The 16,805-nt window shown below is 44.9% G+C and overlaps 1 protein-coding gene across 5 annotated transcripts in view; it reads right to left on the bottom strand.

The window, feature by feature from the left end:
• Positions 1 to 13,650, bottom strand: part of CPEB2 (cytoplasmic polyadenylation element binding protein 2) — a 56,133-nt gene extending 42,483 nt beyond the window's left edge. For 2 of the 5 annotated variants that reach the window (XM_090267062.1, XM_090267061.1), the window contains exons 1-4: positions 11,860 to 13,650; positions 9,198 to 9,479; positions 8,354 to 8,443; positions 1,867 to 1,957 (exon numbers count right to left, since the gene is read on the bottom strand). In XM_090267062.1, coding sequence (XP_090123188.1) covers positions 1,867 to 1,957; positions 8,354 to 8,443; positions 9,198 to 9,479; positions 11,860 to 13,440 — 2,044 coding nt within the window. In that variant the 5' untranslated portion in view covers positions 13,441 to 13,650. Of the gene's footprint in view, positions 1 to 1,866; positions 1,958 to 8,353; positions 8,444 to 9,197; positions 9,480 to 10,837; positions 10,917 to 11,859 lie in introns of those variants that run through there. The other 3 variants (XM_090267064.1, XM_090267063.1, XM_090267065.1) reach the window with 2 other exon arrangements.
• Positions 13,651 to 16,805: the final 3,155 nt, after the last annotated feature.

Genomic DNA, 16,805 nt, shown 5'->3' on the forward strand with positions numbered 1-16,805 from the left:
CTATTCGTGGAAGTACTAGCCTTACTTCTTTCTTCTATGTACAGGTTTCTCAAATGCTTTTTTTTTTCCTTTTTATTCCCTGCCACAATAAATGTGGAATATAAAATGCTCCAATTAGAAAAGATCTGTCACTGTGATTGCTAAGGGTGGTGGTGAGCATGCTTTGCCCTTTCTCATCATGGCCGAAGATAATTTTTCTAATAAAAAATTTTGAATTCACTTGATTTTTTTAAAATTAATTAATTCCTCTTAGCCTTGTGCTGCTTCCAATTTCTTTTTCAAAGTCTTTCTAAGGTTTCTTTCCACTTTCATTGTAACACAGGCCAGAGAAAAAGAAAGACAGATAATTAACAGAGAATGTTTTCTCTCAACATCTTCAAAGGGCCTTTTTAAAGAAGACTGGGAGAAGCAACATGAAAAACTTTTCATTGTCTGTCAGTAATAGTTAATGTTGGCTTTATTTTGTATTAAAATTTCTAAGAGTTTTCTTTTCGGATAGTCAAGGAAATAGAAATTCTTCATAATCAGAAGCTACTGGATTCTATTCTTAAAAAGTGGATCCAAGACAAATGCTACTGGAACTGTCAACATAAAAGTGAAAAAGAACAAGAGCCCAATATCATACAAATATTTTAAAAAAATAGACTAGATTCTGGTTAGAAACAAGAAATATTTACCCAAAATAAAGTACTCTGTCTTCATTAGCTTATGAGAATTACCTTTGCCACATGTTGTCAATAATCACTAATGATTCCTTGATCTTCTCAAGCTCCTTACAAATTAAGAAAGTAGGAAAACCAGAAATTTCTTCACCAGCAAAATGCAGACATGAGACAAAAATGTTTACGTATCTGATCAGTACTGCCAAGTCAGCCCGGAGTCACCCCCTTGCTGCCAACACTGAAGTTCTAGAGTTTGTAGGTTCAAGTTTGTAAGGGAGTTCTTACTTGGCTTGACAGAATTAAAAACGTAGGAAGATTACAAAGTAACTCATGGTTTTGGTTCAATGAGCCAAACCAACCAGTTAAGCTGCTCCTGAATTCATGACTCACAGAAACTGCATGAGGTAATAAATGCTGATTGTTGTTTTAAGCTGCTAAATTCTGGCACACTTTATTATGCAGCAATAGATAACTAATATTTCTCATCACTGTCTCACAGTTTGCAAGATTTTCACCATTAATATAAAAGGCTATGTGATACATTTAAAAAGAAATCTAAAGTAATTACTAGAGACAAATGAAAAAGATAATGTTAATAAAATTTCTTCAGATAGTTAGTCAACAATAAGGTTGATACTGTAAGATCAGTGAGGCTGATTCTTTTTCATAATTTGCCCCAACTTTTTGAAGAGCTGTTTTCTACCTCAGGGAGACTACCATAAATACCGCCTTTCAAAACTCGTATGATATGAAGAAGAAAAATAAGAAAGGAAGTTAACCAATGACAATTCTAGGTTGGAATCACTGCAAATTGTGAATGAAAGTACTCTCAAGAATTTTTTTTTTTTTTTAAATTTCTGTACTGGATAGAATTTTAGAAAAATGATTATACTATATACTTTTAGATCCATTCCTTACCCTCTGGTGAACTGCAGAGTGTCTCTATAAAGAGTGGCTCTTTCTTAAAAAATAAACCCAGAGAGATGGGTTTCCATTTCTCTCTGTATAAATCGGCATAAATGGAAATAGGTTACAAAAGAAAAAGTATGACATTTCACCAAGGTTCTCATTAACAGTTGTAGCAGAATTTTATAGGTGGCATGGGTGGTACTTAGTGCTACTCAAGCTGAGCTTCTTTCATATGAAAAATGGTAAGACAAGCAGACAAAGTGGTGGGCAATAGGATATTTTTAAAGTCACCTACCCTTAAGAGGATCATGCTCCGCCCTCATAATATCAATAAGGGAATTTTCCAAAGAGTGCATATTCAAACTGTCGTACATTCTATTTCGGTCCTAAAAGAGAAGAGAGAAAAAAGACTCAATATAATCTATGTAATTTTTTAAAAAAGTGATGATGAATATACTATCTTAATCTTTTTACATAAAACAGAACATTCGATTAATATTACTAATCAGTTTACATTCCAAGACAATACCAGTAACTAAGAATCTTGTAAACTACACCTCGCATAGTGAAGAATACTATACTTAATTTATGTCCAAAATCACATATCAAAAGTAATCTTATTTCATTGACAGTATTAATGCAATACAGTAAAACAATTTCTATTGCTATCAGTCTCAGATTATAAAGATTCTAAAATGTGATACACGCAGAAAACATTTTTAGTTGTTATTTAACAACTAAACTTTTATCATGTTTCTACGAAGACTGGCATTTGAACTTTTTTGGGGAAAGGAGTTAATTCAATTGCACCATACCTTAAACATCTATCAAACATTGTATGTTATTTGACTTAGAATTTAACAATAATGAATGTATAAACATTACATGTAAAAGATCAAAAGCATGAAGAACCAATTTCAAAACAAAGACTAACACCTAGAATACCTCTATCCAAGTCCTGCTCTCTAAAGTCCTCACATATTGTTCTCTGCATTTGTAACTTTCCTCCCATCCGCCTCCTTTGCAAAAAGGTAGGTAGGGGAGCAACAGAATTCTCCTTTCATGAAGCTTCCTAGGTCATCAAGTCTCAGAACAAAGTCTTCTGTGTCATTAGAAGCCTCGTTTGCTGAATATTCAATCTCTCTAGTAGGTTCTTTTACATTCATGAATTTTATACAGTACTCTGCTCAATATACAATCAATGTACGTGAACCAATGCATATGGGGAACTACCACAGCAAGCTCTAGCCCATGCCTCCCAAATCACCAGGGAGATTTTTACCAAAATATATCAGCACTAATCCCCATCCATTTATGTGCATGTGTGTGTGTGTGTGTGTGTATGTGTTTGTGCAAGCGCATGAATATGAGGGGGAGGCAGGCAGGCCATTTTTAACTCAAAAAATGATTAACACAGGAAAAAAGAAAAAAGAAGAAAACGACAAGTGGAAAAAAAGCCTCCACATAAATCAGACTTTGGCACTTCTTAACCAGGGTCCATGAGCTTCAAGAAGGATCATGAAATCTCTGAAGTTATATACAACCCTCTGTACGTGCATGTACACATCATTTTTTTCCTGAAGAAAGGTTTATGGGTTTCATCAGTTTTCCAAAGAGTGTACAATCCAGAGAACATTCAGAACCAGTTTTTAGAAAGCTGAAGAAAAACATAAGAAGCTTTCCTGAGAATACGCTGATATATTTACTCTACTTTGACATTTAAATTGGGGTTGTGAGCTTTTTTTAAAGCTAGGGAACCGGAGTCAGTACTATAAACAAGTTGCTGTCGAAGAATTTAACTGTGAAAAGTAACACTGAATGACGAAAAGAATACCAGACTAGAGGATCTTATTCCAACTTTATCGCCTATTAACTATAGTTTAACTCCTTATTTTAACTTAGATTCCTTAGGTAAATCACAGGTTCACTAGGACAGAGACCTTGATTGGTGAGGGAGACCTTGAGAATAACTGAGCTATATAACAGAGGTTCGCAACCTTGAGCACGCTTCAGAATCATCTGGAAGGCTTGTTAAACACGGATTGCTGGGACCCATCTACAGAGTCTGTTTCAATAGGTTGTATTAGTGACCACTATACAATCAATGCCAAATGTTATATTACAAAAATGTTGTATGTACAATATTATTCATAGCTTCAGCTTTAATGCCTACATCCAACTGAAATAGTGAGAGGCCTACTTACAAGGTCCCCAAACAAGTCTTTCATCATGAAACAAAGTCCTACTTTAGCAAAGAAAACAGCAAAGCTACTTTAAAACTATTAGCTTAGTTTTACTTTGTTACTCATCAGCTGCATCCCACATGATTTTTAAAGCACCAAATAAAAAATAGCCTTGAGCGGGCAAAGAGCTCATGACATCCCAACACTGCTCTTTGAATTTAATGAGACCTATAGTTATGTGATCAAAAATACATATAATTTCATTAAATAAAATGTGAGGAATCAAGATAATGACATTAAAAAAAAAACCCAGAAACAAATGTGATTATAAAACAAACACTCATCCATCCTTCTGAAATACAATTATTAGAAAAGTCTATGCTCACAAAATAGGCATTGGTTTAAAAACTAAACTGGAATCCTGAAACCATTTTAAAGTAACCATAAACACACCAATATGGATTAGCATAAATGGAAAAATCACAACAATGTAACTTACATTTATTACTACATGACTTTAAAGACGGCCAAGACATTTCACATAAGAATCTCTACAAAGTTTACTCCAATCTATTTAAATATAAAAACCATCTGGCAAAGAATCAACTAAATGGGCTTTGAGATACAGAGATTACAGAATCCCACAACAATGAGCAGGCAAAAATTAGAATGCATTAGTGGAAAAACTATACTATCTTATATTGTAATATTTTATCAGTTTTTGTAAACCCAGACGTTTGCCACAAAGACATACAGAAGTGACAATCAAATCCTAAAAAACTGAAAAACACCAAAAACACAAAGTAACCCTAATCTTAAAAAGGATGGCCTATGAAGAGATTACACACACTGAAAAATAAGGAAGTCAATGACATTACAATTAGTACAAGAGAAATTTCAATTAAAAAGGAACTTTTCAGTGGGATGTCATATTTTTGCTTTGATAGATTCAAAATCCTGTTCTTCAAAAAAAAAAGGAAGTGGTCAAGTAGAAACTTTCCCTCTTGACAATGAAGTATTCTCCCAAAGAAAAAGAAGACAGGTTATAGAAAAGCCTATATCCTCATAGGTAAAGATATACCAGAGGCTTGCGCATGTATTCTTCTAACCAGAAAGAATTCATTGTATTTTGGGGTTTAGTTCTCAAGTTTTAAAATAAAGGCGAAGTTGTGTTAATATTACCTCAATTTTAATACTGATTACCCACTCCTGATCACACACTGCTATTGCACGGCACTCATTAGCAGCGTGTGCTGTGCTCCTCTGCCTTACTATACAACCGGCACTCAATCTCCTATTCTCTCCTATTCTCTAGTTGTTCCATGGCAGATACCCCCTCTTTATCCCACTGGGCTTCCACCTGTTTAATGGTAAAGAATAGTATTTCCCCTCATTTATCTCAAGGATAATTAAAACACTACCACATACGTAGTAAACATTCACTTCTTAAGCCTCCTTTATTATCCTGATCTTCAACAAAGAGCTATAACAGTGATTCTGAATTTTTAAAAACAATTTAAAGGGCCCAAATGGCCAAAGGTATTCTAATACCCACAAGAGTTAAAGAAAATGGAGAGGCAAGTAGAAAATATTGGTTTAAGAATATATCTAGTACAATTAAAGAAGTGAACACAGGATAGGAAACATAAAAAGAAATTCAATTTTATTTAAATAAATTATAAAATAAAATATTTATTTATTTTTAGAGAGAGGGGAAGAAAAGGAAAAAGAGAGGGAGAGAAACATTGATCAGTTGCTTCTTGCACACCCCCAACTGAGGGCCGGGGTCCCAATTCAGGCATGTGCCCTGACGGGGAATCGAACTGGTGACCTTTCAGTTTTGGGGATGATGCCCAACACACTGAGCCACACCAGTGAGGGCAGGAAATTCAATTTTAAGGTAATTTAGAATTCACATTTTTTAATATGATTTCTTGCAAGGGTAACTAGCCAACAGAGTTTTAAATAAAAGTAATTCTTAGCCTTAAAGATATTAAGAGATACCTAATATTCATTTTAAAGTTAGAAATGTGCATAAAACTTATATTTGTTTTTTAAGTTTAAAATTTTAGTATCTTCCATAAAAATGGATTATTTAAAATAATAACATGCCAGCCCCCCAAATTTTACATATACCTTAAATAAAACCAACCTATAAAACTATTTCTTTCCCATTTACTGATGAATTACAGGTAAGGCCTGAAGTATCCAATTATAAGAATTAATATTTCTAGAATTTAGTATTTTTTAGGCCTAATCAATTTGAGATTAAAGGAAATGCAACCTTAAATGTTTTAAAATAATGTATTTGTTAACTAAAATTTATTAATATTAAAATGTTGTATATGATACAAAATAATTAAAGAATAACATAATCTCTCCAGATATTCATGTACATAAGTATTGTATATAATTTTAACTTTATAAAACAGTGAGGAACTACCCAATGGGTTAAAATACCAACTGCAGTTTGTAGCTGCTGCTGTATTTTTAAGAACCCCAACTTCAAATATGTACCTCAACCTTTCACGGAGAAACACAGAACAAATTTTGTATAAGTACCCTCAGGGTACTCAAAGGAGACCACAACATTGTTTTCAAGACCAGCTAAGAGGTCATACACGGCCCTCCCCCTGCCCCAAGCCCTACTGCTTGGAATCAATATCCATCCTTTCCCCCCAATAAACCAAGACCCTTGGTGTCTAAAAATAAGGGGCAAGGGTGGGTAGTAAGGGGCAGGGAGCAGAAAGGAGAAAAAGAAATGACCAAAAGAGATCAGAGAAAGTATAAGAGCTAAAAAGCCCTGTATGACCTAGCTGAAGGCCTCCTTTTATAATGAAACTATGACCCAGCAGACGAAGGCTCACAAACTGTGTCATACGTCATAAAAACTGTGAGAAGTGGAATATGATCTGGGTTTCAAAGAACTGTTCCTTCCAGTTTAGTTCACTTTTACTATCTTATTTTTTCATCACTGTCTTCAACTTATCATATCACACCTCTTGCTCAACGCGTCCACAGGGAATGCCAATATCTCAGCAATTTACAAAAGGAAACAAAACAAAAACTTTAATCACCAAAATGAATTTACATAAAATTCTAGATTATAAAATAGGTAAAGCAGAGTAGCCTTGGTTGAAGTTTAAGTGGGATGGCCAGGGGCCCTCACCCAGGGGCAGCCCCAGGGGCACCTCTGCAGAGCCCAGTTTGCTCACTTTCCTCTCCTTATCACCTCTGTCCTCTAACACTTCACCAACTGCCACCATCTCAATAACCTATTTTCTCAACATATGCCTCTGCCAACCTATGGACCTTTATATGGCAGCTCATTTGTCTTTTTTCTTCTGTGGAGATACCAATCTCTCTTTATGTGTATCGTATTCTCTTGGACTAATTTTGTCTCTTCTGTTCTAAAAATACGTTCCTTGCCACCTTCAGAATAATTATCACATCTTTTCTCTTGTAACGTACCATTTCCTAGGCATTTATATATTCAATTTGAACAACATAAAAAGGACACTAATATGGCTTAACAGAACCAGGGTGAAAGAGTGGAAATAGATGAATAGATAACTTACATTAACAAGACAATAAATTACAATTTACATGAGATAACTACTTATTTCTAAATGGAGATCCTAGCAGGACTACTTTGGTAAATAGGTAGCACTTGTCTAAAACAAGTGTTAAGGGGCTGATTATTGAAGTTACTGCCAACCCTGAAGATCAGAATGCTATTTGCAAAGGAATTATTTATTTATATAATCCTTGCAAAATCATCTCATGTTGACAAATCAACTAAGGGTTACATAGCTCCATTCAGTAGACTCCCGTAATGTCAACTCCGAGCTCATTCAAACTTGGGTTTTGTAGAAAGAACCCTCATATGTAAGGACTGGGTTTTCTATCTATCCTGGAATAATTCTCATCACTTAGTAACCCCGTACACACTCAAATTCAGTCCACAGGAAGAGAGAGCATTTTGTAACCACGAAGGGCTTGACAATAATTTAAGACTGACTCCCAGTTTTCTTACTCAGGGTTTTTCCTTAGGAAACTGATTACTAGGAATATAGTATATAAGAGTAGTAACAAAATTTAGAAAAAAAACACTCTATCATAGTTTTTTATCAAGTTGAAACAAATGATGTAAAATAGGGTTTTCTAAGAAATGTATCTCAAGACCAATGTAGCAGATTTCATGAAAAAATTTACTAAAGAATTCTGGAAAACACAGATGAAATGTACAGTTGGAGATTAGGTAAACATACGATTTTTTATCTAATTGCAAATAATTCTGGAAAGAAATGAAAATCTGTTCCATTTGACTGATGTTTAAAGCCAGGTGCTCTTGGGTATATAATTCCTTTTCCCACAAATTTATTATGTTTTGGAAATATGAAAATGATTATAAATCACTTTTCAATATAAAAATAAAGCATTTTATATTACTTTGTCAACTGATGCTATAAATTGCTTTTATGTTTTCTGACATATGCTTAAATAGGTATAATTGGAAAGTAAATTAGAAATCCTCCTCATAATATAAATGCTAAAGTCCTAGCCAAAATCCTGAAAAATATACACTGTGCAGCCTACCTGGTCTATTCTGGATGTTCCGGCTGCAGTGCACCAACTATCTTGGAGTGAATCTGAGCCCCAAGCTGGCAACTGCAAACTAGATCTCACCTTCAATAGCATAGAAGTTTTCATCAGAAATAAGCAGTTCTTTCCCCATACCCATCCACAAACAAACAGAAAAAAAAAAGGAAGAAAACAAAGAACAAAGTTCTTTCTATTTTTATTCTGTCTTCTAAAGGTTTTAGAGAGAAAAAGTGTCTCATTTTAAATAGCCATAAGGAAGTTTCATTAACCTGAAAAGGTCTGAAAAAAATGTCAATCATCATAACTATTAGGCCATTCTAGAAAAAAATAGTCATCGAACCAGTGAAGACACATTTCAATTCGATGTAAAAAGCCCTAATATTATTCTTCCATAATCACAGCTGTACTAAGCGTATTCTAATATACATACAGCCGATCAGATCATAGTCGAATCTATGCATGATTACAAACATTTTAGTTTAGCTATACTGTAGGAGACCCTCATTTGGGTGGCCCATTAAAGATTAATTAATTAAAGATTAATAAATTAAGGCATTCTTAAGGAGTTGCCAATTAAAAGCTTAATATGCATTTAATAAATACAGCAGGTTTTTCTACATTTTATGAAGCTTGTTTTCTATCACATGCTTAAAGAATTTTTATAGTGTCAATATTCTTCTTATAGGTATTTTATCCTTTGATAATAAAATTATATATGCTTAAAAACTAAAACTTCCTCTTTTTTAATCTGTTAATTTTACTACCCCCCCACCACCACCCAATTTCCAATTTTGAAAGGTTAACATCAGAAATAAGGCCATTGACATGCCATTCTTACCTGTAAGGGCAAGAGTGTATTACTATTGTTGTCTGTTCTGAACACATTATCTTCAATCCAAGATTTTGGCGTCAGTGACGGAGTAGAGCGAGTAAATTTCGGTGGTGCTATGACATTACCAGAAAACGGCTTTTTCAGCGGAGATATCTGATTCATAGTTCCTGGAATTCCCACGTTTCCAGTTCTACGATGATCTCTGCCATGCATCGCTCCCCAGGACATATTTCCAGTGCCCCAGCCACTGCTTTGATGGTTGCTCCAAGGAGATTGTTTCAGAAGAGGCTGGGAAAAACATATCTTTTTAAATTATAGGCATTTAAAGAGTTTATAATTAAAATTCAAATTTTAGACCTGAACTAAGAGTTTATATGATCTTTAAATAATGAAATACATAATATACAAGAATATATCCTTAACTAGTTTACAAAAAATTCTAGGCTAGAGACCTTGCTATATCAAGTCATTGAATATGAGGCGAGTCTGCATCCTCTTGTTTTTTATAAGTTATAATGAATCAAGAAGGTATTTCATAACAATTACTAAAATATAAGCACGCAGTTACTTCTTTTCCCATCAGAGAGAACAATGCACATGATAAACATGAAGAAAAAAATATATTTAAATTGAAATTAACTTTGAAGATACTTAAAGACATACCCTACATTATGATCTCAAAGCAATCACATTCTGGTAGGCACACAAGTAAAAAGATTTTTTTTTAAATCAAAATACACCAACCATATGGGTGAAATATTTAGACTTTAAGTTTTCAAAATAAGTTGTATCACTGCAAAAGTGAACAATAAGATTTGGTATTATTCTGTTGTACAAATTTATAAAAGCCTTTTGGAAATAGGGGCATTGTAAGAAAGGTATTATTTTCAGCACTGTTTACTAAACTCTTAAGCTCTTTTATTACAGTGTTTGTAGTTTCTTGTGAAGACTTTTTGTTTCTTTCACTTAATTATCCATGAACTGTCAAGCAATTATCTAATATTACCCATAGGTGGATCCACTGAGATATATAAAAATAAACAACTATATGCTTTGGTTATTCCGGTAAAGATTTTAATACAAGCCTCCATTAACTTCATTCATTTTGAAAAGTAAATGATATTCAAAACTAGAACTTGTGGCAAAAAAGTTATGTCACCAAAGAATGGAAAATCCACCAGAAGCCGCCTAGAGGCGTAGGCTTTTACACTGTATTAATGATTAGCAATTATATCATGAAAACCTTACACTTGGATAATTCTGTGCTAACCTGGAGCCCCAAAGGGCCCTACAGCTACCCTAAGTCAGTAAAAACAGCACCCTCCAAATAAACCTGCGTCGTCAAAGAAAAAAATAAAAAATTTTAAAAGCACCCTGGTAGGGAGTAGGCATCTGAAGCCCGTTTACACGCGGATACAGTCACGCACACACCGCCGGGGTTCGCCCCCCACGCGGGCCCAGCGCGCGCTGCCCGCCTCTCCCAGCGCGACCCGACACCCGATGTCCCGCGACGACATTGTGACCTCTCGCGCCCCCGCCCCGCCCTCCCTCTGTTCACGAAAAAGCAGCACTTCGCTCCACGGCGACAGCGATCCGCGGCCTTGGGACGCTCCGCGCTGTGTCTTCAGGCACTGAAGGACACCTACCATTTTCTGCGGCACGTTCGGAGTTAAAGAACGAGACCTCGACCCTCACGGGCGGTGGCCCAGATCGTGATCACGGCCGGGGGCATGGGGCTCCCGAACGCCGCGGCCCCCGCTGCGGGGCAGGCCAGGGACCCGGCGGCAGCTGCGCGCCTCTCTCCACCCCGCGGGCAGGAGCTGCCAACCGCCCCCCGGGGCAGCGCGGACAGTGCCCCCCCCCCCACCAAAGGCGCCCCGCTGCCCACGTGACCCGGCCGGGAAGTTCCGGCCGGCGGCGGGCACCGGTTCGGTCCAGTCCGCGGGCCTCTGCCCCCGCCGTCACGGGCATGGCCGTGAGCAGGGCGATCGCTGCAATAAACGCCGGTCGGCTCAGAAGGAACACAACGCGCCTGCGGTGTCCCCTCCGCGGCCCGGGCTCCCGCCGCCGTTCCCGTTCCCGGAGGCCTCCCCGGCCCCACGCCCACCCAGGGCTCCGAGGAGCTCTTGACCCCGCGAAGTGCGACCCCAGCGCTAACAGCGCAGGACCTGACAGCGCCGGGCGCAGCTAATTGGGGACCCGGGGGCCGCTCGTCCCCCCCGCCCCCCACACACTCCGACGCCGCCTCCCCCGCGATGCCCCTCGCTGGCCAGCGAGGAACGAAACACCCCCGAGGGAAGACGCCTTCCCGCGGGTCCCCTCGCCGGACGGCCCGCGCCGTCCCCGGGAACCATCGCCCTCCTCCCCCAGTTCGCTTCCCACGGCCGCGCCTCCGAGGCCGCCGCCCGAGCGCGCGCGACTCTGGGGCCCCGGACGCCCGGGCACCAGGACAGCGGCTCCGAGCCGGGGCACGTCGCGGGGCAGAGACCGCGCGCCCGGCTTGGAGCGCGCACCCGCCTCCGGGGCCGCCCGGCCGGCCGGGGACTAGCGTCCCGAGCCCCGTCGCTTTCCGCCCTGCCGGTCCCCGCGTCCCTCGTCGCTCCTTCCCGGGCCCCCGGGGGCCGCGCCCGGCGCCCCGCACCCCTCCCGGCCCCGCCGCCCGCCGCACCTGGTGGTGGTTGTAGGAGTTCCGCTGCTGCAGGAACGCGGCGGCCGCCTGGTGCTGCTGCTGGAGCTGCGGGCTGACGGGCGACCTCCGGCTGGGCGGCGGCGGCGGCGGCGGCGCGGGCGGGGCGGGCTGCTGCGGAGGTAAGCTCATGGCGGGCGGCGGCGGCGCGGGCCCCGCGGGCGCCGAGAAGGGGCCGCCGAAGCCGCCGCCGCCGCCGCCGCCGCCGCCGCCGCAGCCGTGCGGGGCCACGGGCGAGAAGCCGGGGAAGAAGGCCGGGTTCATGGACGACGGCAGCCCCGGGTAGAAGCCGTTCTCCGAGTCGGGGCTGGGCGGCGGCAGGGCGCCGAGCGAGCCTCCGCCGCTGCCCCCCGGGGCGGCGGCCGCGGAGCCCGGCGGCGGCGGCTGCTGCTGCTGCTGCGGCGGCGGCGGCTGCTGGGGCGGCGGCGGCGGCGGCTGCTGCTGGGGCGGCGGCGGCGGCGGCGGCTGCGGCTGGGGCGGCGGCGACGCGGTCTGCACGGACCAGGGGGTGCCGAAGCCGGGCACCGGCGGCGGGGACGCGGGGCCGCCGCCGCCGCCACCTCCCGGGGGCCCCCCGCCGCCGCCGCCGCCGCCCGGGTGCGGCAGGTCCGGGCTCTGCAGGCTGCTGAAGGCGCCCGCGCCGAGCGCCCCGCCGGGCAGGAGGCTGCTGGGGCTGCTGAGCAGAGGGTGGTTGGGCGACTCCATGGGGTCCGGCGCGGGGTTCACCGGCGGCGTCGAGGGGGCCAAGCCCGCATCGGGGGGCTCGGCGGCGCTGCCCTCGCCCGCGCCTCCGTGGCGGCGCCGCGCGGCTGCGGGCGGCGAAGGCTGGAGCTGCGGGAGCGGGGGCAAGTCGGCCGGGCGCTGCCGCGGGGCGAGGTCCTGCGGCGGGAGGCGCTGCGGGTGCGGGAGGGCGAAGTGCTGCCGCTGCTGCTGCCGCTGCTGCTGCGGGCTCGGGGCGAGCGGCGGCGGCGTGCTGAACCGGCCCGGGCGCTGGGGCGGCGAGTCCGGAGGGCGGGGCGGGCTGAACTCTTTCCTCTTCTGGCCGCTCAGCTGCTGCCGCTGCCGCTTACTGAAGTCCTGCGGGGAGGCGGTGCGGCAGCCACAGCGGGCGGAGGCGGAGGCGGAGGCGGAGGCGGGGTGCTGCAGACTCGGTGTGAAGTCCTGGGAGGGGAGGAGGTGGGTCACACCCGCGCTCGGGCCGCCGCCGGGGCGGTGGCTGGGGAGTTTGTCCGCGGCCGCCGCGCGCTGTGTCAGCGCCGGCAGCAGCTCATCCTGCACGGTCTGCTGATGCGCCGGCCGCGGGGAGGAAGAGGAAGCGGCGGCCGGGCGGCCCGCGCCGCCACCGCCGCCGCCGAGGGGGACAGGGGAGGGGCAGGCGGCCTGCGAGAACCCGGTGACAGGCGGCGGCGGCGAGAGCGGGCCGAAGGGCGTGGCGGAGGGGAGCGGGGCGGCGGCTGCGGCGTAAGGACGGGACGCCCCGCCGCCGAATAGGGACCCGGGGCTGCCGCTGCTGCTGCTGCGGAGCGGGGCGGGCTGCAGCACCCCAAACCCGAAGTCCCTCATTTATCAGGCCGGCGGCATCGGGGGGGAGACGCGCCCCGTCCGCTGCCCGCCTGAGCCGCCACCAGATCTGGGGCGCCGCGGCCCCGGTGGAAGGAGGGGGACGCAGTGAGAGGGACACCGTGACTGAGGCTGGGGCACCAACTTCAGCCCCGCCACCCCTCGAGGCGGCCAGCGCCGCCTCCCGAGACCGGCTCGGGCAACGCCACTACCGCCTCCCTGGCCGCTTAAGAATCCCGGAACGTGCGTCAGCGCCACCTCACAGTCGCGCCGCCCCCCTGCGGTGCGTCGCGGCACGCGCTGGCGCGAGGCCGCGCCCCCGCCGCCCCGCCCCCGCCCCGCCCCTCATTAATATGCAGGTTCTGCCGGGGGCGCGCTTCTCTGGGAGGACTCAGAGCTCGGAGCCGGGAGCGGACCGCGTGTCGCGTTGCGCGCCCCTCCGGAGCCCAGGGAAAAGGAACAGCTGGTTGGGGCGGCGGGCGGCCCAGTGGGTTCTGAGCGCCGGTCGCGCGCACGGATGAGGGCGAGCAGGCACGGGGCGGCGCGGCCGATTCCGGGGGCAACGGCCCCTCCTGCTTCAGGTCCGACGCGCCCCCTGCCGCTTCTGTCCGGTTGCGCTCGCAGCAGCGCCTCCCGGTCACCTAGTCCCCACCCTTGGTCATGTGAGGCCTGGCCGCACTGACAGGGGCTTCCCAGGGGCAGGACCTTACCCAGATGGGGCTCGCCCACAGGGGAAACTGAGGCGAGGAGTCTGACTGCAAGCAGCCCCCAGTCCCGGCGGGGCAGGGACCCCGACCTCTCCGACCCTCCTGGCTCAGCACCGGGGTCGCCCCGCGGGCCGTGCCTGCCTTGCAGAGGGCCAAGCGGTTCGCCCACAGCCCCATCACGGCCCCGACTTGGATCGCTCCCGGTTGCCCTGGAAAGGGCCTTCCCGGGCTGGTGTCCGTTCTTAGCCTCTGTTGCCCCGCGCGCTGTGGCCGACCTTCCTGCAGCCACGAGAAGGTGTCTTCTGTAAAAGGGTCAACAGGAAGCCTCCGCCGTATAACAAACATTTTCACTCCGGGACCCCAACACAGTTGCCTGTGGTTTTATACACACACATGTATGCACATAATGGGTTCCGCGGCGAGCTCCATGGCAACCCTGGGCCAGCTCCAAGTCTTCCTATTTCATGGAAGCACTTAATGCGCTGTCATCAGGACTGCTGTGCGGGGGGGGGGGGGGGGGGGGGGGATGGGGGGGGGGCTTCAGCCCGCCGCCGTCCCCACCCCCGGGCCCTAGGGAGACTGGAAACACCGCGAAGCTTTATGAATTCGAGGGAGAAAGAGTTCTCCCATCAGGGAGAAAAAGGAGGTTCTGACTCAGCACCAGCCTTGTCGAGGCTTGCAGCGCGGAGGGGGTCAGAGCTTTCCACGGGCAGGGCTCTCGTCGGGAGCAAAGGAAGAGGAACTAATCTTGTGTATTTCCTTTCGGAAGGATAAACTTTACATACAGAAAAAAATCCTATGAGGGCCTCGATAATGAATAGCAAAGTGATTCCTACTACATAAAAGATAAGGATATTTTTTGTTTCCGTTTTGCAATTTTAACGTGTTCTGGGCACTTAGATAAGTGAAACTACTGAATGAATCCTAGAGTATAGAGTACTCCCAAAGAGAGAGAAAATAGATTCACACTGTACTTGATTTTGTTTTTAAAACTGGGCTAAGATAAATAGTGCTGTAAATTAGCATGCACTCACGGGTGTAGGCAGAGTATACATTTTTATGAGTCCTCATTCTCTTAGTTAAATTTCATTTCCACTTTTGTTACTCCAGTGCTTCAAATTTAAATAAATCAGAATAAATACAGCAGAAAGAGAACAACATTGCAAGGGGAAGATATGTTTTATGTATAATGTCTATATCTGACATTGCCTTTTACAATAAGAAAAAAGTACTTAAAAACTCATAAATGATTCAGAAATAAGTCAGGTGCATAGAAAATTAGTTCGAATTAATAATCTTAAAACCATTTTTTAACAATCAGGCAAAATATAGAACTGGAGAAGTACTTTTATTATTCTAAATTACATTGCCTAGAAAATAAACTGAGCTCATTAGAATTAAAACTATAAATGGCCATTTTCACACAAGCTATTGACACATTCTTAACTATTATTCATTAATGTATTTTACAGGAAAAAAACTAAGCAATCGAGGGATGTAAAGTCTTAAAAATGAACAGATTTTTTTGTCTAAGCACAGTTCTATTTGGAACCAGCTGCAGATCCAACAACACATCTTGAAAGAGGAAATATCAGCATAAACCTTAGCTCAACCACCCAGGAAAATTGCAGGGAGCATACATTTGAAAGCTAACTGGTGCCATTCTGGGCTTACGTTTGAAGGAGGAAGAGACTTCTTGGTGTTCTGATACTGGTTTTGTTTTAGAGGCTTTAGAGCTCTTCAAAGTTGAAGGAAGCCATTAAGTTTGCTGTTACATAATAAGGTCAAACTTCACACTGAGTACACTACGTTCCAAAGTCCAAGTGCCAGACCCTCCACTCACTGCTTTCACTTCTATGAGTGTTAACGAAGGCCCCATTTTTGAATAAAATGAAAATTACATTCTGAAACCTAAAACTTTTAGTCTGGTGGCATCCCATCATTGACAATATGCAGACAGAAAGGTTTCCTATAGTGGGAGCGGTATAGCACCTAGGAACTATGTATCGTGTGCCTTCTATGGGCCAGACACCGTGCCAGGAGCTAGGGACACAACTACTAACAAGACAGGAGACACACATTATTCTTTGCATAATCAGAGGGACTGGAAATAATTGTTTGCTGTCGGTTCTAGTTATGATAAATCCCAGCCCCAATTGTCTAGACAGAGTCATAAATAGTGAGATTCCAGGCTGAAACTGACCTACTAAATTGGAGTCCTACGTGCTCCAACAAAGCTTGGCTGGGCCGGTTATGGGCGGAGCTCCAAGATGACTAGGGAATATTGAGGTAAGGCGAATTCAGCAGGAAGGCAGAAGAAATTACACACTGAATCATTGTAATTCTAGCTTGAAACGAGATTTCCATTTATTATCTCCTTTACTTGTTACAATATACTTTGTGAATCGAGACCGAAAACAAGATTCCTATTTATAGTTCGAAAACCAAAGCCTAGAAACAAAGCAATTTACCTACACAGTGTGTACAGGCTGGGCTTAATATCCCTGTCTCCCCATTTCTCACTCCCCTGCTCCATAAGTTATCTCTCAGGCTATCTATCACCAGAGATGTGCAACATAGCTGAAGAAAACGGGGCCACCGTGACAGGCCCTCAAAACAATGGCTGCTAGTTCTATCAGAGGATAAGGGATAGGAAGTATA

This window comes from Furipterus horrens, unplaced genomic scaffold (genome assembly GCF_987537825.1).
Source record: "Furipterus horrens unplaced genomic scaffold, mFurHor1.1.pri manual_scaffold_2, whole genome shotgun sequence".
Taxonomy (NCBI): Eukaryota; Metazoa; Chordata; class Mammalia; order Chiroptera; family Furipteridae; genus Furipterus; species Furipterus horrens.